General features: G+C 49.3%; 2 protein-coding genes across 2 annotated transcripts in view; both read left to right on the top strand.

The window, feature by feature from the left end:
• Positions 1-2,641, top strand: part of sarm1 (sterile alpha and TIR motif containing 1) — a 9,781-nt gene extending 7,140 nt beyond the window's left edge. Inside the window, exons 6-8 of the mRNA XM_035385605.1 lie at positions 115-304; positions 425-546; positions 1,096-2,641. Coding sequence (XP_035241496.1) covers positions 115-304; positions 425-546; positions 1,096-1,291 — 508 coding nt within the window. The 3' untranslated portion in view covers positions 1,292-2,641. The remainder of the gene's footprint in view (positions 1-114; positions 305-424; positions 547-1,095) is intronic.
• A 10,272-nt stretch (positions 2,642-12,913) lies between these two features.
• On the top strand, positions 12,914-23,869 carry LOC118209887 (solute carrier family 13 member 2-like). Its single transcript, XM_035385609.1, has 11 exons — positions 12,914-14,366; positions 16,702-16,830; positions 17,403-17,539; positions 18,150-18,373; positions 19,422-19,590; positions 20,038-20,160; positions 20,939-21,148; positions 21,352-21,559; positions 23,052-23,213; positions 23,454-23,591; positions 23,684-23,869. The coding sequence occupies exons 1-11, from the start codon at positions 14,262-14,264 to the stop codon at positions 23,816-23,818; spliced, it is 1,740 nt and encodes a 579-aa protein (XP_035241500.1). The 5' UTR covers positions 12,914-14,261; the 3' UTR covers positions 23,819-23,869.
• Positions 23,870-26,147: the final 2,278 nt, after the last annotated feature.

Genomic DNA, 26,147 nt, shown 5'->3' with positions numbered 1-26,147 from the left:
CTCTCCGTCCCTCTCTCCCTCTCTCTTCTCTCTCCCTCTCTTCCTCCCTCCCTCTCTCTCTCTCCGTCCCCCTCTCCCCCCCCCCCCCCCCCCCCCCCCCCCCCCCCCGCTCAGCCTGCTGAAGGTGCACCTGCAGGTTCGGGGCTACAGCGTGTTCATCGACGTGGAGAAGCTGGAGGCGGGGAAGTTCCAGGAGAAGCTGATCCAGAGCGTGCAGCGGGCGCGGAACTTCATCCTGGTGCTGTCCGCCAACGCGCTCGACAAGTGCATGGGCGACGAGGGCATGAAGGACTGGGTGCACAAGGTCAGGCCGGAGCCCGGGTCGCTCGGCGCCCGTCGTCCCGCACGCCCCCCCCCACGCCCCTCCGCGCGCGCCGGCGTCTAACGCCCCTCTCCCCCCCCCAACCCCCCCTACCCCCCGCAGGAGATCGTCACCGCTCTGAACGAGAAGAAGAACGTCGTTCCCGTCACCGACAACTTCCAGTGGCCCGACCCCAGCTCTCTGCCTGCTGACATGAGCGCCATCCTCAACTTCAACGGCATCAAGTGAGTCACGGGGGGGGAGGGGGGGGTCACTGAGCAGGGGGCGGGGGCGCAGGGTGGGGTCACAGAGCCAAGGAGTGGGGAGGCAGGGTGGGGTCACAGAGCCAAGGAGTGGGGAGGCAGGGTGGGGTCACAGAGCAGAGGAAGGGGGGTGGGGGGCAGGGTGGGGCCACAGAGCCAGGGAGTGGGGAGGCAGGGTGGGGGCAGGGTGGGGTCACAGAGCAGGGGAGGGGGGGTGGGGGCACGGTGCGGTCACAGAGTGGAGGGGGGGCAGAATGGGGTCACAGAGCAGGGAAGGGGGGGGGCAGGATGGGGTCACAGAGTGGAGGGGGGCAGAATGGGGTCACAGAGCCTGGGAGGGGGGGGCGGGGCAGGGTGGGGTCACAGAGCCTGGGAGGGGGGCGGGGCAGGGTGGGGTCACAGAGCCTGGGAGGGGGGGGGCGGGGCAGGGTGGGGTCACAGAGCCTGGGAGGGGGGTGGGGCAGGGCGGGGTCACAGATTTAGATTTAGATTTAGAAAGGCTGACCTCTCTCTCTCTCCCTTGTCTTGCAGGTGGTCTCACGAGTACCAGGAAGCTACCATAGACAAGATCCTGCGCTTCCTGAAGGGCGGCCCGAGCCAGGACCAGCTGGACCACGGGGACCGGGTCCTGAAGGGAGAGGCTCAGGGGGGGGTGCAGGCGGTGCCGCAGGGGGGAGCGCAGGGGGGGGCGCAGGTGGGGGTACATGGATGTCCCCAGCAGGGCTAGTGTGAAGGGGTGGGCGTGGCAGGCGGGGGTGGCACGGCGAGGCCTAGCAGAGCCGTCGTCTTACGTCAGCTTCTGTCTCCCCCGCCTCAGACCCACACTGAGCATGCTCCCTGCCCCGGCCCCTGATAGGCTGGCCTCTCCCCCCTCTCTGTGCCTCTGGCGGGGATGTGGGGGTCACAGGTGAGAGAGTGTGGGGTCTCTCCTTCCCTGCCTGCTTCGAAACCCGGGTCAGGGCAGCGAGGGAGGGGGCTGCCTGTCTCTCAGGAATCCATTTTCCTGCCCCCCCCCACCCCACCCTACCCCAGCGGGGTCTCATCGACCCTGTTTACAGCTCTCTTATCGGCCGTGTCCCCTCGTTCAAATTTCATTTCTCAATCTGAGCCGGCCCTCTGTTCGCTGGTGAGCTCTGGGCTCATGTCAGCCGGTGTGTGTGTGTCTGTGTGTGGGACAGTGTTGTGGGGGTGTGTTATCCTGTTGCATGCTCCTTCATAAAGCCTTGTTCATTCCGGTGTGTCACGTGACACTGCGTTTTATTTAGCCTACTAACCTGGTATCCTAGCGACCAACAGGAAGTGGCACTAGTGGGAAGGAAGTGGTTGCACCTGGTTGGTGTGGTCCGACACACATGAAGTGTTTGTGGACTACTCTCAGCACATGCTTAAATGTCAGTTCAATTCACTGAAAAAAGCCGTCAATCTTGCTGTCCAAAGCACCTCCCTCTTTTATTTATTAACAAAATCACCCCTCTCTCCTCAGCTGTACTGAGAATCATAACTCCTCCTACTTCTGTCCTGTTAAAAACATAGCTCCTCCAACATTTATAGGACTGAAGAAAGTTCCTCAATTTGCCACATTGTGTATTCAGTAATTGAAGGGTTTCATTGTATTGTATAGTCAAAGAGCTTTATAACCGTTTAATTATAGCTCCTTAATTATGGCAACTGTGCTTTGTTAACTGGCTGCACTGTGATGCGTACGCTAGCACAGACCGTACGCTAACCACGGAAATGGCACCACGAACACAGCTATTAACCAATGCAGTCCTCAGAGCCGTATATTTTGTAATATAGGTGCAGTCTCCTTACCTCCACACTAACTAACAGCAGTATGCCGTATATCAGTGTACAGGAGTACGGTAAAATGATTTCTGGTGGTGTTGGCAGTATTGGTTTAATTCAGATGGAAACTATGGTTGTTCAGTTCCTCATAGTCCCGGTTGGACTTCCCCCCTGTCGCCTTAATATGTGTATGGTAAATGTAAAATATGTAGAGGGTTTATTGCATTCTCAAAAGCAATGCAGGACTTCATATACTGTAAAATGCAATAAAACGACTTTCCCTGGGAATCTCCCTGGCCTCCTTGTTCAAATTTCACAAAAAAACTCTCAACATGGGCGAGCTTTACCAGACAGGACAGGTGATATGCGTGTAGTTACTCATGGATTTGACCTAGGTCTGCTAAATGCTATGCTTATGCTATACTAATGCTCGCTAAGTACCCAAGTGCTTGCGGATGTCCAACACTTGTACACAAATTCCTCCATCACTGCATTCTGTTTGGATTTGAATGAGTACAGTTGTTTCAAATAGCAAGGACTTCAAGGACTATGAGAACGCAAGCTACTCACTCTTGAGTTTTAGTCTTGAGGCATCTTGAAATTTGAAATTGTGCTTAAAATGGTGGCCATGAACTTCCACACATTCATGTTCTCTCGATCCCGTGCAGTTAAGTAGGCACTTGGCTTCACAGTAGAGCAGTACAGCTCCATTTCTGTTCCCCTGTGCCTCATAATGCACAATGAGTATAAACAAACAGTGACCCCTGGTGGCGGGTCAGTGTAATCTGACCTCAGGCTTCTCTCGGTGGTGCTTCCCTGCAGGCCCGTGAAGGGAATCTGTTGAGCAGATACAGTCCATCAGTGCTGTAGGCCCCCGGGGGGGCTGACCTCTCCAGGAGAGGCAGGTTAACTGTAACTCTGTACTCCCCCTTCACTGCTGAAACAGGAGCTTCAGCACATTATCTGCTTATGCCCTGTCACAGGACATAACAGCACTACACTATGTGCTTATACCCTGTCACAGGACATAACAGCACTACACTATGTGCTTATACCCTGTCACAGGACATAACAGCTCTACACTGTGTGCTTATACCCTGTCACAGGACATAACAGCGCTACACTATGTGCTTATACCCTGTCACAGGACATAACAGCACTACACTATGTGCTTATACCCTGTCACAGGACATAACAGCTCTACACTGTGTGCTTATACCCTGTCACAGGACATAACAGCTCTACACTGTGTGCCTATACCCTGTCACAGGACATAACAGCTCTACACTGTGTGCTTATACCCTGTCACAGGACATAACAGCTCTACACTGTGTGCTTATACCCTGTCACAGGACATAACAGCTCTACACTATGTGCTTATACCCTGTCACAGGACATAACAGCTCTACACTGTGTGCTTATACCCTGTCACAGGACATAACAGCTGTACACTATGTGCTTATACCCTGTCACAGGACATAACAGCACTACACCATGTGCTTATACCCTGTCACAGGACATAACAGCTCTACACTATGTGCTTATACCCTGTCACAGGACATAACAGCTCTACACCATGTGCTTATACCCTGTCACAGGACATAACAGCTCTACACCATGTGCTTATACCCTGTCACAGGACATAACAGCTCTACACTGTGTGCTTATACCCTGTCACAGGACATAACAGCACTACACTATGTGCTTATACCCTGTCACAGGACATAACAGCTCTACACTGTGTGCCTATACCCTGTCACAGGACATAACAGCACTACACTGTGTGCTTATACCCTGTCACAGGACATAACAGCTCTACACTGTGTGCTTATACCCTGTCACAGGACATAACAGCTCTACACTATGTGCTTATACCCTGTCACAGGACATAACAGCTCTACACTGTGTGCTTATACCCTGTCACAGGACATAACAGCACTACACTATGTGCTTATACCCTGTCACAGGACATAACAGCTCTACACTGTGTGCTTATACCCTGTCACAGGACATAACAGCACTACACTATGTGCTTATACCCTGTCACAGGACATAACAGCTCTACACTGTGTGCTTATACCCTGTCACAGGACATAACAGCTCTACACTATGTGCTTATACCCTGTCACAGGACATAACAGCTCTACACTGTGTGCTTATACCCTGTCACAGGACATAACAGCACTACACTATGTGCTTATACCCTGTCACAGGACATACATACACACACACGCACACACACACATTGCTAATGTAGCAGTACTCACGCAGGCACACAAATAGACACATTACATTATATTACAGGCATTTAGCAGACGCTCTTATCCAGACTGACTTACACAACTTTTACACAGCATTTATATTGCATCCATTTATACAGCTGGATATATACTAAAGCAATTACGCAAGTTAAGCTCAACGATACAACGGCAGTGACCTTTAGGTTACAACACCAACTCCTTACCACACTACCACCCTGGCAGCACCCTGATGGCACACAATTGCTATCGAAACCCTGGAGCTGAATTTAGTCGCGGTTTTGTCAGGTTACAGAGGGGATATTTTTTATGGGAAAATGAGTCAGGAACACGGGGTTCTTTCTGTCTGTTTCTCGCTCTGTCAGCAGTGATTGGAGCTGCCGGGCGTCCCCTGTGGACCGGCTGCTGGCTGAGCTCCACTGGATGTAATAAGGCCCGCAGACCTTGAAGTTTGCACCTGGATTATCGGCCCCACCTCCACGGGCAGCCTCTGTGACGGTCATGCTGGACCTTTACCCAGAACCCTAGAAACTGAGCTTTGTAAGCATTCTCAATGACAACGGCGGCACCTTTACTGCATAAAACGGGCCATGTGGCCCTATAAAAGCCTTTTTTCAGACATTCATGGCTTTTTTTTGGACTCTGGGATTGTGCGTAATGCAGTTTTCTGCAGGACAAGGTTCACAGGACACTGGTTCTGCTTACTAGTCCCACACCTGTTGTTTTGGGGGATACGGGGGGCATGGAGGACAGGATAGGACACATCCAGGTGACACAGGAGCAACGATGACCAATGACGGCCAAGAGAACCTTAATTATTTCCTAAACGGAGGTTCTTGTCAGAGTGATTTACACAGCTAGCATTAACATACAAATTTCATTTATGCAGATGGGTAGATTTATGTCTTCAATATCTATTGAGAGGTGGTTTATCCTCATAAGACCAAATGATGTCAAAGACAGCTGTGCACGCCATGAACACTAAGTATTCCATAATCACATCCCAGAACATTTAATCAGTCAGATGGACTGTTGCTTTCATTTCCTGAATTCTCTTGAGAAAAGCTTACATTTCTAATTGATTTAATAATAAACTGACAGGCGAAACCCGTCTGAAATGAAATCACCTGTATAGGCACTTGATCAAAACCATTTGTGGAAAAAGAAGAGTCGAAGTAACTGGTGACAGGTCTGTCCTATGTTGTGTCAATAGGTTAAAGAAGAAAATATATAACAACTGAAACAAGGAAGTTATTGATCAAGAAACTGGCTTGAACAAAAACAACCTTTAGACCAGACATCAAATTTTAGTCTTTGAGTGGGAGTGTTTAGAGGTTTTCTACAGGTTGCTTTTGATTCTGTAGCTGATCTTGGAAAAAGGACTTTGATTTGATCAACATTTTTTAACTGTTTCTAACAATTAAAATTAAGAATGCCCCCCCCCCCCCAAACAAACACAGTTTGGCAGATTCAGCCATCACCAAAACAAACCTACCAAATGTGTCAATAAAACAAAGGTTAATGGTTTTTACTTGCAAGTCAAAGTTTAGAACAAATGTTGATTGGATACAAACAAAATTATGTGGACTCGTCAGGCACTTAATGACTTAAATAAGCACTTTGTGTGATGAATCCTCAAAAACCAACAGACGCTGTTGGTCTGGAGGACTGGAGTTTAAGATCTTTGTCCTTGACAGAGTTGCTCTTGGCTTTTGTGTGAAATTCTGCTCTTATTGGTGAACCAGCCCAACCATTTATTTGATGTGACTTTGCCACAGCTGCAGACTCCACATGTACCCTTGGTGAACATGTTGCCTTGTGGTTCAACACGGGAGTGAAACTGAATAAGCTGTTCTCGTCATCCAGTGATGTTGTGGCACATTTTCTTCAGGAGTTATTCTGCTTAGCTCCAGTAGGTGGCAGCGTGCAGCACGCTGCGAGAGACAAATTGAGCTGGAAGCGGCTGTTTGACGGAAAAGACCTTTATCCTGTTGCGCAGTGCTAATGCTGAAAACACGGACGCCCGTAAGAGACAAAGAACTTGTTATGTGGCTTCCTGGATCACGTGTCTGATAGTTCGATATCAGCGAGCCCGGACCCCGATAACGCAGGAGAATGAGATAACAGGTGATCTGCTCCTTCCCGATCGGTCGAACATTAGGCTTCATGCGCAGTATATAGACCTTAATATAGACCTTTCTGAATGAAAGCGATTTAGAACACATTCATAAAATAAACCTGAATATACTGTGGTTTCCATTATTTTTACAGTTTCCCCTAAAAGTTTCAAAACTTTTAAAGTTAAGTTTTCATTTTCTGAGTTTAATGAAAAGTATGTTTGCATATGTTTAGTACTTCGTTATAAGATGACCGACAAATGCGTTGATGACAATTCACTGTTTCACAAAAATCTCAGGATTTGTGGCTGCAGTTGTCTGTTTTGTGGCAAGGATCACTTAATTTAAATTTCTTGTTTTGAGATCAGACAGAATAAACGCAGATTCACTCTGGAGGTTGTAAAGGTCCTTTAAGTGCAGTAAGGACAGTATGCACCCAGGCTGTGTTATATAAGAGGACATAAAAAGAAAGCTTTTCCACCTTAGACCCACTGTGCATTTCATGCGTCACATGACCTCTGTACCTGTGGGACACACGGAAACGGTGAATGGGAATATTCCTTCACCTTTCTCTGCCATGGTAGAACACACGGAAACAGTGAACGGGAATATTCCTTCACCTTTCTCTGCCATGGTAGAACACACGGAAATGGTGAACGGGAATATTCCTTCACCTTTCTCTGCCATGGTTGGCACCATTCAGCTCTGAAGCAAGCCTTAGAGGTCAAGTGTTTATGGAACTCAGGTCTTCATGGAGCTCAGGTCCTTATGGGGGTCAGGTCTTTATGGAGCTCAGGTCCTTATGGGGGTCAGCTCTTTATGGGGGTCAGGTCTTTATGGATCTCCGGTCCTTATGGGGGTCAGATCCTTATGGAGGTCAGGGCCTTATGGGGGTCAGTTTCTTATGGGGGCCATGTCTTTATGGATCCCAGGGCCTTATGGGGGTCTGGGCCTTATGGATCTCAGGTCTTTATGGATCTCAGGGCCTTATGGGGGTCTGGGCCTTAGAATCTCAGGTCTTTATGGATCTCAGGGCCTTATGGGGGTCTGGGCCTTATGGATCTCAGGTCTTTATGGATCTCAGGTCCTTATGGGGGTCTGGGCCTTATGGATCTCAGGTCTTTATGGATCTCAGGGCCTTATGGGGGTCTGGGCCTTATGGATCTCAGGTCTTTATGGATCTCAGGGCCTTATGGGGGTCTGGGCCTTATGGATCTCAGGTCCTTATGGAGGTCAGTTCCTTGTGGAGGTCAGATCCTTATGGGGGTCAGGTCTTTATGGATCTCGGGGCCTTGTGGGGGTGAGGGCCTCATGGGGGTCAGGTCCTTATGGATCTCAGGTCCTTATGGGGATCAGGGGCTTATGGATCTCAGGGCCTTGTGGGGGTCAGGTCCTTGTGGAAGTGCTTCAATCTGAACACACGGCAGTGCACAAAGGCCCTGTACAAATACCCTGGTACTCCAGCCAAGGCTGGGCTGCTGTGATTGGACAGTTGTGTTTGGGCGTTTGGTTTAATGATCTACCCCTGCAGTACTGTGTGGTACCCCGATGGTGTTATCATTTATCCTTGGTGGCAGATAGATACCGCAATAATGGGGAAACAAAGCTGTAAACCTGGATAAGGAGACAGAGTGTACTTGCTGAGTCTGTTTATGAATGTTTTCCTTAATGATGTTTCATTTACGCGTGTTGTATCATTTTCTGATTCCTTATTTCTTTGGTCGTTCTGCTGTTTTTGTAAGTGTTTATCAAAATCTAATAGTATCTGAGATTTGAGCAGGATACGTTATTTATTAGCATGGTAATCTATGCTTATTTATCTGAGGTTAATAACAGTCACTGGAGAAGTAAATTTCCTGTGTACAGAGAACAGGATTTTCAATGAAGTTTTGACTGATAATTATTGACTGGTAAGTATTTCAGTGTGACAGTGTGAAAGATTTAATTTTGCCTGATTGAATAGGTTTTTTCTCTCTCTCTTTCTATCTCTCTCTCTCTCGCTCTCTCTCTCTATATATATATATATATATATATATATACTGTATATATATATGTGTGTGTGTGTGTATACAGTACAAGCCAAAAAAATTTGTTTCTGAAAAAAAAAGGTAAAGAAGAATTCAGTGAATAGATATACATTTATTGAATAACAAACAAAAGTATAGACATTTTTTTCAATTTCTACCTACAATAGCATAAAGAGATGAGTTATCCTAGTACCACTGGCTTCTAGTGTAAGAAAAATAGGCACTAAAGCAGCAAGAAATATAGCAAAGAAGAAGGCATTAGGCTTAGATGTGTAAACATTGTAAACATTGTGGCAAGGTTATTCCCCACATGGACATGGGGAAAACATGCAAACTTCACACAGAAAGGCCCAGGCAAAAGTCGAACCCAGGACCTTCTTGCTGAGAGGTGACAGCGCTACCCTCTGCACCTATGTGCTGCCTTATCCTGATTTTTATTTTTATTTTTATTATTATTTTTATTGTGGCCCCTTGATTAAATCTCCGCCTCTGCAGGTAAAACAGACAGGCAGAGGTAGCTCAGGCACAGGTTACTTCCTTAATCAGGAATCTGCAAGCAAACCCAGGTCAGATGTGCTAATCAGCTGTTTTAATAAATAATTACCATCTGAACAACAAGGAATATCAGAGGAGCCAGTGGTTACGGACCTCGTGCTGATAGGTCTAATCTCAGAAACAATCTCGTATTAATTAAGCCCGGAATTTAACAGCCGGAAAGCTGAATTTTTCCTGCTGGCTCAGCCACGCCCACCAGTCTACAGCATGGGCTAATGTTAACATAATCACATAACACACACGCAGCATAACAAACAGCTGGATTACACATGCACACAGCATAACGAACAGCTGGATTACACGCACGCAGCATAACGAACAGCTGGATTACACACACGCAGCATAACGAACAGCTGGATTACACGCACGCAGCATAATGAACAGCTGGATTACACATGCACGCAGCATAACGAACAGCTGGATTACACACACACACAGCATAACAAACAGCTGGATTACACGCACGCAGCATAACGAACAGCTGGATTATACACACACGCATCATAACGAACAGCTGGATTAGACACACGCAGCATAACGAACAGCTGGATTACACACACACGCAGCATAACGAACAGCATAACGAACAACCTTCCCAAATTCTCCCACGTCACTCCTCTGCTGCGATCACTCCACTGGCTACCGGTCGCTGCCAGGATCGGGTTCAAAGCCCTGACCCTTGCCTACACTGCTGCCAACAGGACAGCCCCCATCTATTCGCCGGACATGACTCGATTCTATGTGCCTGCTCGACCACTCCGCAGGGCGCCTTGTAACCCCTCCTACCCGCCCAAAGGGATCACAGAGCTTCTCCACCCTAGCTCCCCTGTGGTGGAACGAACTCCCCGTCCCCCTCCGAACCCCCCCCCACTACCCATCTTCCGCCATGGCCTGAAGATTCATCTCTTCAGACTATACCCAGACTAACCACCACCACGCTGTATATTTCACTCTAAATCCCCCCCCCCCTTTTTCTTGACACTTGTTACATGTTGCCCCATCCCAGCACTTTTTGGTAATTTGTATTTGTCCTAATACTGTAGCTTATTCTTCTGCCTAGTTGGCTTTGCAGAGGTAGGTCTGAATAGTGTTCACTGTGTGAACTAAACTGTGTTCTTGGCTAGAAATAGCTGTACAAAATAAGTATTGTACCTTACTGAACCTGTGTTAAGCAGTTGTCTATGACCATGAAATGCACTTTTTGTACGTCGCTTTGGATAAAAGTGTCTGCCAAATAAATGTAATGTAATGTAAAAGCTGGATTACACACACACGCAGCATAACGAACAGGTGGATTACACACACACGCAGCATAACGAACAGCTGGATTACACACACGCAGCATAACGAATAGCTGGATTACACACACACGCAGCATAACAAACAGCTGGATTGCACACACACACAGCATAAGGAACAGCTGGACTACACACACACGCAGCATAACGAACAGCTGGATTACACACACACACAGCATAACGAACAGCTGGATTACACACACGCAGCATAACGAACAGGTGGATTACACACACATGCAGCATAACAAACAGCTGGATTACACATGCACACAGCATAAGGAACAGCTGGATTACACACACGCAGCATAACGAATAGCTGGATTACACACACACGCAGCATAACAAACAGCTGGATTGCACACACACACAGCATAAGGAACAGCTGGACTACACACACACGCAGCATAACGAACAGCTGGATTACACACACACACATCATAACGAACAGCTGGATTACACACACACGCAGCATAACAAACAGCTGGATTACACATGCACACAGCATAACGAACAGCTGGATTATACACACTCGCAGCATAATGAACAGCTGGATTACACACACACACATCATAACGAACAGCTGAATTATACACACACGCAGCATAACGAACAGCTGGATTACACACACGCAGCATTATGAACAGCTGGATTACACACACACACGCAGCATTACGAACAGCTGGATTACACACACGCAGCATAACAAACAGCTGGATTACACACACACGCAGCATTACGAACAGCTGGATTACACACACGCAGCATAACAAACAGCTGGATTACACACACACACGCAGCATAACAATCAGCTGGATTACACACACATGCAGCATAACGAACAGCTGTATTACACACACACGCAGCATAATGAACAGCTGGATTACACACACGCAGCATTACGAACAGCTGTATTACACACACGCAGCATAACGAACAGCTGGATTACACTCACACGCAGCATAACAAACAGCTGGATTACACACACACGCAGCATAACGAACAGCTGGATTATACACACACGCAGCATTACGAACAGCTGGATTACACACACGCAGCATAATGAACAGCTGGATTACACACACACGCAGCATAACGAACAGCTGGATTACACTCACACGCAGCATAACGAACAGCTGTATTACACACACACGCAGCATAATGAACAGCTGGATTACACACACACGCAGCATTACGAACAGCTGGATTACACACACACGCAGCATAACGAACAGCTGGATTACACTCACACGCAGCATAACAAACAGCTGGATTACACACACACGCAGCATAACGAACAGCTGGATTATACACACGCAGCATAATGAACAGCTGGATTACATACACACGCAGCATTACGAACAGCTGGATTACACACACGCAGCATAATGAACAGCTGGATTACACATGCATGCAGCATAACGAACAGCTGGATTACACACACGCAGCATAACAAACAGCTGGATTACACACACACGCAGCATAACGAACAGATGGATTATACACACACGCAGCATAACGAACAGCTGGATTACACACACACACGCAGCATAACGAACAGCTGGATTACACACACACGCAGCATAACAAACAGCTGGATTACACACACACACGAAGCATAACGAACAGCTGGATTACACACACACGCATCATAACAAACAGCTGGATTACACGCACGCAGCATAACGACCATCTGGATTAGCAGATGGATTAGCATGCTCAATCACCAGTCAGAGCAGTCAGCACAGTCAGCACAAGCAATCTCCTGCAGGTCGCAGGTACGAACGGATCGCGCCTGCGCAGACGCACAGATGGGGAATGAACCGCATGCACTACACTCAGCCGAGGATGAAATGATAAAGGATGAAATGATAAAGGATGAAATGATAAATCAGCAGTTTTATAGTTTTCCGGGTTATATTTTAGCTTGGCTCCATGAGATATGATTAGTTGTTGATGTTCATGTTTGTTAAAGTGTGTTTTTCAAGGAATTTGTATTTCTTCATTTTTGCTTTTATACTAGTTTGGGAAGCACAGTCCGTTAGCCCATCCCATCTCAGCGGGGTCCCAGCGTTTCGGAACGCACAGACAGGTGTGTGTTCTTCTCTGTGGATTTTGTCCCAAGCTGCCACTTCTGTTCTGTCTGTAGCCACTGCAGACCTCACACGCAGGCCGGTCAGTTATTCATTTGGAGGTTGTGGAAGGTGGGGGGGGGGCAATTAATGAAGACAGAATATAAGGGAAGAGAGAAAGAGTGAAAGGGAGAGAATGAGAGAGGGAATGTGGAAGGGTAGAATGAGAGAGAAAGAGTGAAAGGGAGAGAATGAGAGAGAAAGAGTGAAAGGGAGAGAATGAGAGAGGGAATGTGAAAGGGAGAAAAAAAGTAATTCTTCTTCATGTTCACTGTTTTTGTTTCCGTGTGAGCGCCAGCGTCCTCTGTAGACAGAGTGTGGCAGGGTAGCAGTGCTATATTAGAGAGGCCCTGCTGTGTGCAGGATGTTAGGTACAGTTGCTGAGGCCCTGCTGTGTTAGGTACAGTCACTGAGGCACTGCTGTGTTAGGTACAGTCACTGAGGCACTGCTGTGTTAGGTACAGTCACTCAGGCCCTGCTGTGTTAGGTACAGTCACTGAGGCACTGCTGTGTTAGGTACAGTCACTGAGGCACTGCTGTGTTAGGTACAGTCCCTGCCTGTGCAGGATGTTAGGTACAGTCCCTGCCTGTGCAGGATGTTAGGTACAGTCCCTGTCTGTGCAGGATGTTAGGTACAGTCGCCCAGGCCCTGCTGTGTGCAGAATGTTAGGTACAGTCACTCAGGCCCTGCTGTGTTAGGTACAGTCACTGAGGCACTGCTGTGTTAGGTACAGTTGCTGAGGCCCTGCTGTGTTAGGTACAGTCACTGAGGCACTGCTGTGTTAGGTACAGTTGCTGAGGCCCTGCTGTGTTAGGTACAGTCACTGAGGCCCTGCTGTGTTAGGTACAGTCACTGAGGCACTGCTGTGTTAGGTACAGTCCCTGCCTGTGCAGGATGTTAGGTACAGTCCCTGCATGTGCAGGATGTTAGGTACAGTCCCTGTCTGTGCAGGATGTTAGGTACAGTCGCCCAGGCCCTGCTGTGTGCAGAATGTTAGGTACAGTCGCCCAGGCCCTGCTGTGTGCAGAATGTTAGGTACAGTCACTGAGGCCCTGCTGTGTGCAGATGTTAGGTACAGTCTCTGCCTGTGCTTACATATACAGTAGGTTTATATTGAGCCGTAGCTCTGAAGAAAGGAAAGATTGTTAAAGGGCGTGTGTCTGGAATATAGCTCCATAAAATGCCTTTGAAAATGCCCTATTGAAAAAGTCTTATCTCTGCCATAAAACTGAGTTTGACTATTGTTTTGTGAGCCTATTCTCAGCCTGTCCCCTCTCACTGTGTGAAGTTCATACAACTCCCCCCAAACTCTGAGTTAATCATTAACCCTTTGTTATATATATACTCTGATTTTTATCTTGCTCACACTCTTAATACAGTACAGTAGAATTGCTAATTATCTGCTGAAAGGTGGTCTACCTCTTTTTACGGGTACCTGTGCTGTCTCTGATATTCTGTGTTTCTGGTCCCTGTGCTGTCTCTGATATCCTGTGTTTTTGGTGCCTGTGCCGTTGGAGTAAGTGAATCATGGTGGTGGAGGTTTTTAAGTGCCTGTGGAGGTATCGGAATTACCTCATCATCTTCCTCACTCCCCTGCTCATCCTGCCCCTGCCACTGGCCATCCAAACTTCGGTAACTGCCGTCTAACTGTCTGAGTCTGTAACTGTGACTGTACAGCCATCTCTCTGTCGGAGTCTGAGTCTGTAATTGTGACTGTACAGCCGTCTGTCTGTCGGAGTCTGAGTCTGTAACTGTGGCTGTATATCCATCTGTCTGTCTGAGTTTGAGTCTGTAACTGCAACTGTACAGCCATCTGTCTGTCGGAGTCTGAGTCTGTAATTGTGACTGTACAGCCGCCTGTCTGTCTGAGTCTGAGTCTGTAACTGCGACTGTATGGCCGTCTGTCTGTCTGAGTCTGAGTCTGTAACTGTGACTGTACAGCCGTCTGTCTGTCTGTCTGAATCTGTAACTGTGACTGTACAGTCGTTTGATCGAATGAATGAATGAATCATTGCATTTATATAGCACTGTTCCATCTTATAGTCTGAGTCTGAGTCTGTGTCTATAGCCGTGACTGTGTGCTGGTGGGGTCTCTGTGTCTGTGTATTTGTGTGTCTGTATATGCATGTCATTGGGCTTGCATGTGTGAGTCTATGGGTCTGCGTGTGTGGGATGTCTATAATATTACTGCTTATTTTTGGGTTATGGGTGAATAGAGCGATGATATTTTCCATACTGTCTGTCTGTACAGTGCGATATTTACTTTCCTCCTACAGACCAAGCTCGGTTCTTAGAAACAGCAGACGTGAGCTCAGGGTTAGAACCAGCAACCCTCCTTGGCCCCAGTTCTCCGATGCACAACACTTGAGCCTCCGGGTCTGTTATTGGCTTGCGTTTGCTCTTGTTTTTCTGACAGCGAGTGCACGCCACAGAGCAGATAATGGTGCAATCACATCTTCAGCTCTGCTGAGGGGGGCTGAGGATAAAGTTAAAGATAAAATAAAAGATAAAGAAACAGAACGATAAAACTGTTTGTTTCGTACTGCTGTGGTACAGCACGGAAATAATGTCTTGTAAGGGCGCTGGTTTTTGTTCCAACTGTAATTTGCAGGCCTTGAATTACAATGAGCTCAGAAATGTTGACAGTCAGGTGCTGGTAATGTCCTCTGAAGAATGGATTACCCTGTTAAGGCCACTCGATGTCTGAAAGAGCTATGCATGCCTTGGAGAATACCTTTCCTGTATTCATATCACAGTACATTTAATTAACCAGGTCATCTAACAATTTAATTTAATGTAATGTGCTACAAATATCTAATGATCCTTGTTGAGGATTCCTCTCTAATAATAATAGACTAAGCTTTTAATATATATTTTTTTATTAAACCATAGACAGTTAATTAATCAGTGGGATTCTGATTGCAGCAAGTGTGGAAATGTAATCACTGGAACTAGACCATTTGTGGTAAATGAAGACAAACCAAAAGGTGCCTAGATAGGTCTATGGTGAAGAGGAAGCATACACACTGCTTCAGCCACGTTAGCCAGTTTGCTGACTTAAGGGATTGGCTGTAACACAAATCAGCTCACACTGTGTGTTCCAAGGACCAGGGGTGAGAACGGCTGTGTAATAGTCATTACAAAAAACAATTCTGTTTTTTTTTTAATCGGAGATCTTATAAACAATAAAACAATCCCACAGAGTTTCATTGGAACTTCGCTCGCCTGTACGAGCCTGATACCCGAGAGTTAGCTTTTTGCTCATTTTGCTTTTTAAGCTTTTATGATAAAACATTTTTACTCATTTACAACTCAAAATAATCAGTAATCTTTATGGCCCCAAAAGTGCTGTGATAATGTGTGCTGCTTTAGGCTGGTCCAAAAGTGCTGTCCTTCGTGGCTGTGATGTTCAAGCTTTGCAGGTGATCTGTTTATTCAGGAAATAGTTCTTTTTTTAGTGGGGGTGAGGGTGGGGGGGTCACACTGGCAGATGTGTTTAGACTCTAGACAGAAACCCACCCTGTAAATGCCCATCCAGCATTGTGTGTGTGTGTGTGTGTGTGAATGTGTGTTTACAGTCTGTTTGTGTGTGTATCTGTGTGTGTGTATACACCCTCACCATGCGTGTGTGTGTTTGCTGCTTGTTTGTGTGTGTATTTGTGTGTGTGTATACACCCTCACTATGTGTGTGTGTGTGTTTGTGTACACCCTCACTGTGTGTGTGTGTGTGTCCGTGTGTACACCCTCACTGTGTGAGTGCGTGTGTGTGTGTATATGTGTGTGTGTGTATACATCCTCACTGTGTATGTGCGCGTGTGTGCGTATGTGTGTGTGTATACACCCTCACTGTGTGTGTGTATGTGTGTGTGTGTGTGTGTATACACCCTCACTGTGTGTGCGTGTGTGTGTGTGTGTGTGTGTGTGTGTGTGTGTATACACCCTCACTGTGTGTGCGTGTGTGTTGCAGCAGGCGAACTGTGGCTTTGTGATCATCCTGATGGCTCTGTACTGGTGTACAGAGTGTATCCCTCTGGCTGTGACTGCCCTGCTGCCCGTCATCCTCTTCCCCATGATGCAGATCATGGAGTCCGGAGAGGTGAGGACAGACCAGCTTGCCATCCTTTCTCTGCTTCCTGTTAATGCACACTGCCAGAGTGCCATCCTTTCTCTGCTTCCTGCCAATGCATACTGCCAGTGCCATCCTTTCTCTGCTTCCTGTTAATGCATACTTCCTCCGTGCCATCCTTTCTCTGCTTCCTGCCAATGCATACTACCTGCATGCTCACACACCTGTCCATGCATACTACCAGCATGTTCATACACACACCTGTCCATGCATACTACCTGTGTGCTCACACACACCTGTCCATGCATACTATCCGCGTGCACACACACCTGTCCATGCATACTGCCTGCGTGCTCACACACACAGGCTGTTCCGGTGGACTCTGTGTTCATTCTCTGTTTTCTCATTATGCTATATCGGTACTAAGATGACATGAATGCAATGCTGGGTCCTATTAGGCTCTGCTGTACTGCAGAGCATGACGAGGCAGCGGAAAATGATGCTACTCAAATGTGAGTTTGGGACTGTTCCCCCCTCCAGGTAGAACCACCTGAGCACCTTGCTTCAGTGCTCAGTGCTCCCATGTGACTGCCCCTCTGCAGGTGTGTGTGCAGTACCTGAAGGACTCCAACATGCTGTTCATCGGCGGGCTGCTGGTGGCCATCGCGGTGGAGCACTGGAACCTGCACAAGCGCATCGCCCTGCGAGTGCTGCTCATCGTGGGAGTGAAGCCTGCGCTGTAAGAGCCCCGCCCACCACCCCGATAACCCCGCCCACCATCACGCTAACCCCGCCCACCACCCCGATAACCCCGCCCACCACCCCGATAACCACGCCCACCATCATGCTAACCCTACCCACCACCCTGATAACCACGCCCACCATCACGCTAACCCCACCCACCACCCCGATAACCCCTCCCACCATCACGCTAACCCCACCCACCACCCCGATAACCACGCCCACCATCACGATAACCCCACCCACCACCACGATAACCCCGCCCACCATCACAATAACCCCTCCAACCATCACGATAATCCTGCCCACCATCACGATAACCCCGCCCGCCATCACAGTGACCGCGCCCACCATCACGATAACCCTGCCCACATCACGGTGACCCCTCCCACCATCACGGTGACCCTGCACCCATATGTGGGTGCAGGCTCTGACCCTTGACCCTGCCCCTATATTTGGCCATAGACTCTGACTCTTGACCTCGCCAACCCATATTCGGGTGTAGACTCTGACCCTTGACCCTGCCCCATATTCGGGTGTAGACCCTTGCACTTGACCCCACCCCCCATATTCGGGTGTAGACTCTGACCCTTCTCACGTCCCCCCAGGCTGATGATGGGGTTCATGATCACCACCGCCTTCCTCTCCATGTGGATCAGCAACACGGCCTCCACCGCCATGATGCTGCCCATCGCCCAGGCCGTGCTGGACCAGCTGGCCCGCACCGAGGAGGCCCAGGAGCTGGAGCGCCCGGTGGGCGCTGGCGCGGACAACGAGGGCTTCCAGATGGGCGACGTCAAGGACAGCCCCACCAAGGAACCCGTGGGCGACGGTGAGCCCTGGGATAGGCCCCTCTGTGCCATGCATGGCTCACCTGACTGGGCTTTGCTTACGGTAGCACACAGTAATGGCTTCAATTAATAGGGCTGTCACCAATATTTTCGAAATTCCCCGTGAATATACGTAGCAAGATGTTATAACGGTACTGTTCCACACTTGAACAATTCACTGTGTGGTGAAAATTCTTCCTCAAATGTGTGCAAGAATTCCTCTTTGGCTAATATGCAGCTGTACCCCCCCCCCACTGACCCCCCAGAACGTAACCTCGCTAATACCACATCTGCTTCCATCTTCCTGGTGGATCACGGCCTATCCTGGCAGAATCAGAGATAGCAGGATGGGCAGATACAGTGTGTTCCCAGAACCTTCATCGTAAAATTCTGGGCAGATGATAATCTCATTAATGATTGACATTCTGCAGATTGTTTTCAAGAAAAGGAGAGTGAGAGAGGAGGAGGAGAAAGACAGAGTGAGCAAAAGAGAGAGAGAGAGAGAGAGAGAAAGAGATAGAGAGAGAGAGAGAGAGAGAGAGAGAGATTTATTGACTTTTAAAACCGTGTGTTATGATTTAATTATTTCGAGGCAGCATTTTTGTATATGACTTTCACACTGTGGTATATAGCCAAAAGTCATAAACCAGCACTGACTGGAGAGAGAGAGACAGAGAGAGAGAGAAAATGAGAAGGAAAGAGAGAGAAGGAGTGAAGCAGTAGTATGGTGGAGAGGGAGAGAGGGAGAGAGACGAGAGAGAGGGAGAGAGTGGTACAGGGAGAGAGGTGTGAGAGGGAGAGAGGGAGGGAGAGAGAGAAGGAGACAGAGAGAGAGGTTTGAGGCTGACTCTCTGGCTCTTCTGTGCTCCAGAGGAGTGGAGCAGCAGTGTGGTGGAGAAGGAGAGAGGGAGAGAGGGGGAGAGAGGGGGAAAGGGGAAGAGAGGGAGAGAGTGAGAGAGTGAGAGAGGGGGAAAGGGGAAGAGAGGGAGAGAGAGAGATAGAGAGGGAGATAAGGTGTGAGGCTGACTCTCTGGCGGTTCTGTGCTCCAGAGGAGTGGAGCAGCAGTGTGGTGGAGCAGCGGAGGCTGAGGCTGGCGCAGAAGTACCTGAATCTGTCCAAGGGGATGAGTCTGAGCGTGTGCTACGCTGCCAGCATCGGGGGCACCGCCACCCTCACCGGCACCACCCCAAACCTCATCCTGAAGGGCCAGGTGGATGAGTAAGCACCGCCCCCTGCGCCCCCCCCCCCCCCCCGCCAAGATCCACACACATCCATCCTTGAACCTCACACATCCACCCCAAGAACCCAACACATCCACCCCAAGAACCTCACATATCCACCCCTACAACCCCTCACATCCATCCCAAGAACCCAACACATCCACCCGTACAACCCCTCACATCGACCCCAAGAACCCAACACATCCACCTCAAGAACCCCTCACATCGACCTCAAGAAACCCACACATCCACCCCTAAAACTCCTCACATCCACCCCAAGAACTCACATGCCCACCCCTACAACCCGTCACATCCACCTCAAGAACCCAACGCATCCACCCCAAGAACCCCACACATCCATCCCAAGTTCCCCACACATCCACTACTAGAAGCCCACTCTCACAGACTGTTTCCCTGTGGATAACCCCCCTCCCCCTCTCTGCAGAATTTACCCAGATAACGGAGGTATAATAAACTTCGCCAGCTGGTTTGGGTTCTCCTTCCCGAATATGCTGCTGATGTTAGTCCTCTCCTGGTTCTGGCTGCAGTTCATGTATCTGGGACTGAAGTAAGTAAAGAATGGAGGAAAAAAATCCAGTTTATGTTCATGAAGTGTTTCAGAATGCTCTTTTTCAATGTCCAGCATGTAGATGCAGGACTCCAGAGTACACATATGAAATAGTTTATTCATTGTGGGAACACAGTCAGTGAGCGTGGGGCATAATTGTAAGGTTGGTTAATAACATTGCTGCAGATAATTGCCTGTTAGGAAGTCAGAGAGTCAGGAGTCACATTCTGGTTTGGGACAAACAAAACAAAAATGACTTTATTAAAGGAAGGGGGGAAGAAATGTAACTGTCAAAACTGATTACAGCATTAAAAACAATCCTACTGTTACATTTTCTTTTGTTGCATCTTGTAAAAGCTACATGGTTTTCATAAGCACTACTTCATTGACTCTACGCCATTGAATACCATTGTTTACTCTGCACACACACACTCACTCACTACTCCATTCCACTCCACTGTAATGCATTCCATATTGTATATTGGGGATCCACTCTCATTACTGAATTTGGTGGTCACCCCCAGAACTGGCAGTATGTAGGAGTGTGAGTTTGCTCATTAAATGGTGGGCTCTAATTAAACAATTAGCTGAGATGATTGTCATTACCTGAACGACTGACTATCGGATTTACATAGAGACCGTCAAACCCCTTGTGGTGGACTGAAATAAATCAGAAATAAAACCTCGATTATTTCTGGCCCTAAATCAGTTGCCGCGCAGAAACAAAATTTTTTCAGAATATATTTGCTGAAATGCTACATGGACCGTTTCTCCACAGCTTTAAGCAGACATTTGGCTGCGGGTCGAAGGACAAAGGGGACAAGGAGGCGTACCAGGTGATGAAGAACGAGTACAAGCGCCTCGGAGACATCAGCTACGCCGAAGGCTCCGTCCTCGTCATCTTCGTCCTGCTGGTGGTCCTGTGGTTCACCCGGGAGCCGGGATTCATGCCGGGCTGGGCCACCGTGCTGTTCAACCAGGAGAAGACGTGAGTCTGCGCCGCTCCGGCTAACGGCTAACTGCCCGAGTGTGTGTGTGTGTGTGTGAGCAGGGGAGCGGGCGCTCACGGCTAACCACCCGAGTGTGTGTGTGTGTGTGTGTGTGAGCAGGTGAGCGGGCGCGAACAGCTAACCGCCCGAGCGGGTGTGTTTGAGCAGGTGAGCGGGCGCTAACAGCTACTGTGTCCGGCAGGTACGTGACGGACGGCACGGTGGCCATCTTGATGTCCACTCTGTTCTTCCTGCTTCCGGCGCAACTGCCGAGCTGTTTCAGCAGAGATGCTGAGGGTTCCAGGAAGGCCCCGCCTACCCTGCTGGACTGGGACGTAGTCCATGAGAAGATGCCCTGGAACATCATCCTGCTGCTGGGCGGGGGCTTCGCCCTGGCCCGGGGCAGTGAGGTACTGACCACGCCCCAAAACCACGCCCATAACAACATGCAGAACCACGCCCAGAACCACAACCAGGCCCAGAACCACGCCCAGAATCACACCTGGATGCACATCCCAAAACATGACTACAGACACTCCCACGACCTCACCCTGAACCTCACCCACACCCTGAACCTCACCCTGAACCTCACCCACAACCACGCCCTGAACCTCACCCACAACCACACCCTGAACCTCACCCACAACCATGCCCTGAACCTCACCCACAACCACGCCCTGAACCTCACCCACAACCACACCCTGAACCTCACCCACAAGCACACCCTGAACCTCACCCTGAACCTCACCCACAACCACACCCTGAACCTCACCCTGAACCTCACCCACAACCTCACCCTGAACCTCACCCACAACCACACCCTGAACCTCATCCACAACCTCACCCACAACCACACCCTGAACCTCACCCACAACCACACCCTGAACCTCACCCTGAACCTCACCCACAACCACACCCTGAACCTCACCCACAACCTCACCCTGAACCTCACCCACAACCACGCCCTGAACCTCACCCACAACCACACCCTGAACCTCACCCACAACCACACCCTGAACCTCACCCACAACCACGCCCTGAACCTCACTCACAACCACGCCCTGAACCTCACCCACAACCACACCCTGAACCTCACCCACAACCTCACCCTGAACCTCACCCACAACCACACCCTGAACCTCACCCACAACCTCACCCTGAACCTCACCCACAACCACACCCTGAACCTCACCCTGAACCTCACCCACAACCACGCCCTGAACCTCACCCACAACCACGCCCTGAACCTCACCCTGAACCTCACCCACAACCACGCCCTGAACCTCACTCACAACCACACCCTGAACCTCACCCACAACCTCACCCTGAACCTCACCCACAACCTCACCCTGAACCTCACCCACAACCAAAACCTGAACCTCACCCTGAACCTCACCCACAACCACGCCCTGAACCTCACCCACAACCACACCCTGAACCTCACCCTGAACCTCACCCACAACCTCACCCTGAACCTCACCCACAACCACAACCTGAACCTCACCCACAACCACACCCTGAACCTCACCCACAACCTCACCCTGAACCTCACCCACAACCTCACCCTGAACCTCACCCACAACCACGCCCTGAACCTCACCCACAACCACACCCTGAACCTCACCCACAACCACACCCTGAACCTCACCCTGAACCTCACCCACAACCACACCCTGAACCTCACCCACAACCACACCCTGAACCTCACCCACAACCACGCCCTGAACCTCACCCACAACCACACCCTGAACCTCACCCACAACCACACCCTGAACCTCACCCACAACTATGCCGGGATGCAAAAATGTGACCACAGACCAGTGTTGTTTTTGCCATCAGTTTTAGATTTAGTCAGTAATGATGATGTCAGTGACCATTGTGGGGATGTTGTGCTGTGTTCAGACGTCCGGGCTCTCTGAGTGGTTGGGGAACAGTCTGGCTCCGCTGAAGAGCATCCCCCCATTCGCCATCTCTCTGCTGCTCTGCCTGCTGGTGGGAACCTTCACCGAGTGCTCCAGCAACACCGCCACCACCACCCTGTTCCTGCCTATCCTCGCCTCTATGGTGCGACCCCACAAACACACACACACACTCTCACACACACACATACTCACACGCTCACACACACACACATACACACACACACACACATGCATGCACACTCACACACACACAAACACACACACACACTCATGCACACTCACACACACACACACGCTCACACACACAGGAGCCTGCAGGTGTGCTGTGGTCTCTGACTCCGCCTCTGCCCAGCTGACCTCGCCTCCCTGCCTCCGCCCTCAGGCCACTGCCATCAAGCTCCACCCTCTCTACGTCATGCTGCCCTGCACCATCTGCGCCTCGCTGGCCTTCATGCTTCCCGTGGCCACGCCGCCCAACGCCATCGCCTTCTCCTACGGAAACCTCAAGGTCATGGACATGGTGAGTCCCCCCTACTGGCCACACGGTGGCACTGCAGGTGTATTAAAACCCCCCCCCTAATTTTCACCCTTATCGTCTCCTCTCCCCCTCAGGCCAAGGCTGGCTTCATGCTCAACATCATCGGTGTCCTGACCATCAACTTTGCCCTGAACACCTGGGGAACCGCCATGTTTCAGCTGGACACTTTCCCTGACTGGGCCAACGCCACAAAAAAACCCCTAATATAGGAGAGAGAGAGAGAGAGAGAGAGAGAGAGAGAGAGAGAGAGAGAGAGAGAGAGAGAGAGAGAGAGAGAGAGAGACAGAGGGGGGAGGGAGACGGGGGAAGAGAGGTACTGAGAGAGTGTTGGAGGGAGGGAGGAAAGGAGAGAGCGATGGACGCAGGGAGAGAGTTTAAATACTCATAATGGGTCTGGGTTGGGCCTCTTGTTATTTTACACTCACGCCCAAACCTTCCCCCCACAGGGGCCTCTGGTCAGTTTGCAGGTACGAGTGCGTCCCCCTGGGAGGGGGCGGAGCTTGGATAATTAATGTCCTGGTGAGTTTGATTACTTTTGCGCACACAGCAGACCGGTAGCATTTGATCCTTTTTTTTGGATTGCAAACACTGTTCCTCAAGGACAGCAAAGCCTGTTTCATCCTCTGTGTGTTTCCTAATAACTGTTTTTAAATTATAGACCTATGGCAGAAGAACTATGAAGACCGTACATATTTAGGTGTATATATTATTTTTAAAGGATAATACAGTTAGCAGCACATTTTGGTACTGCGAAAGCGGATGATATGCGGCTGGCTGTCAGTGCTGTACTTGTAAAATGTTTCTTTTTATCGTTGTTTAAATAGTGTTTATATATTAGTTGTACTGAAGTACAGTGAAAATAAATGCACTAAACTTCACAGTTCGTGTGAGATGGTGTGGTTTTGTGGGTGTGTATTTGGGGTGTGAGATGGTGCGTGAGATGGTGTAAATGTGGGTTTGGGTGTGAGATGTGCAGGGGTGGGTTTGGGGTGTGAGATGGTGTGGGTATGGGTGTGTGAGATGGTGTGGAGTGGGTTTGGGTGTGTGAGATGATGTGGTGTGGATTTGGGTGTGTGTGTTTTGGTGTATGAGATGGTGTGGGGTGGGTTTTTGTATGTATGTTTTGGTGTGTGATATGGTGTGTGTGTGTGTGGTTTTGGTTGTGTGTGTTTGGGTGTGTGAGATGGTGTGGTGTGGGTTTGAGGGTGTGAGATGGTGTGGGTGTGGGTTTGAGGGTGTGAGATGGTGTGGGTGTGGGTTTGAGAGTGTGAGGTGGTGTGGGTGTGGGTTTGGATGTGTGAGGTGGTGTGGGTGTGGGTATGGATGTGTAAAATGGTGTGGGTGTGGATTTGGATGTGTGAGATGGTGTGGGTGTGGGGTTTGGTGTGTGAGATGGTGTGGGTTTTGGGTGTGTGAGATGGTGTGGGTGTGGATTTGGATGTATGAGATGGTGTGGGTGTGGATGTGTGAGGTGGTGTGGGTGTGGGTATGGATGTGTAAAATGGTGTGGTGTGGATTTGGATGTGTGAGATGGTGTGGGTGTGGGGTTTGGATGTGTGAAATGGTGTGGGTGTGGGTTTTGGATGTGTGAGATGGTGTGGGTGTGGATTTGGATGTATGAGATGGTGTACTGACCTGCTTGTTACTGACCTGCTCATGTGTTACTGACCCACTCCTGTGTTACTGACCTGCTTGTTACTGACCCACTCCTGTGCTACTGACCAGTTCCTGTGTTACTGACCCACTCCTGTGGTACTGACCAGTTCCTGTGTTACTGACCTGCTCATGTGTTACTGACCTGCTTGTTACTGACCTGCTCCTGTGCTACTGACCCACTCCTGTGTTGGTGTGGGAGGAGGACCTGGCGTCTGGTGATAATTTATTTTTCAGGTCTGTAACAGGTTTGGTGATCATGGGAAACGACAGAAGCCAACAAAATCCTTCCTGTGGATCCTTTTTGACCTCCATTGAGAGTGTTGTGTTCCAGGACCCGCTGTACCCTGAAGATGAGGCGTGGGCAGTATTCCAGCCTGTTCAGTACTTTCTGGGTATTTCAGAGAAACGCAGACTGGTGCCAGTTCTGTTCTCCGCCATAAACCTGTGCAGAAACACCCAACCTCGCAGCTGCTTCATTTCTGATGGAAAACATCCGCTGGGGAAATCTGATGAAATGGCTGCCTGCACAGACAAAACTGTGGGGGTGTTTTTTTTTTTTTCTTCTACTGTGGTTCCAGGTGCCAGACAGATATAGGAGTACATATTTCACTGCCTACTGGAAATCACACTGGAGCCCAAAAATCCCACTCTGAGACCCCAGAACTGGGATGAGCCTCTGTACGCACTGTACTGCCGATCAGCCATTACATTACAGGCATTCAGCAGACACTCTTATCCAGAACTACTAACACAACTGTTTACATAGCATTTACACTGCAGTGACACAGCTGGATATATGCTGAAGCAATGCCGGTAAAGTACCTTACTCAAGGGTACAAAAGCAGCCGGGGAATCGAACCTGCGACCTTCAGGTTACAAGAC

Source organism: Anguilla anguilla, chromosome 12 (genome assembly GCF_013347855.1).
Source record: "Anguilla anguilla isolate fAngAng1 chromosome 12, fAngAng1.pri, whole genome shotgun sequence".
NCBI classification, from domain to species: domain Eukaryota; kingdom Metazoa; phylum Chordata; class Actinopteri; order Anguilliformes; family Anguillidae; genus Anguilla; species Anguilla anguilla.
Note: the sequence above shows the minus strand (reverse complement) of the source record. Positions and strands in the feature narration are given on the sequence as shown.

What these genes read in the sequence shown, in the direction of transcription:
- LOC118209887 (XM_035385609.1), top strand. Translation starts at nt 14,262, where the DNA reads ATGGTGGTGGAGGTTTTTAAGTGCCTGTGGAGGTATCGGAATTACCTC. An exon ending in TTCATGTATCTGGGACTGAA is followed by an intron (nt 20,161 to 20,938) that starts GTAAGTAAAGAA and finishes GTTTCTCCACAG; the next exon opens with CTTTAAGCAGACATTTGGCT. An exon ending in CTGTTCAACCAGGAGAAGAC is followed by an intron (nt 21,149 to 21,351) that starts GTGAGTCTGCGC and finishes TGTGTCCGGCAG; the next exon opens with GTACGTGACGGACGGCACGG.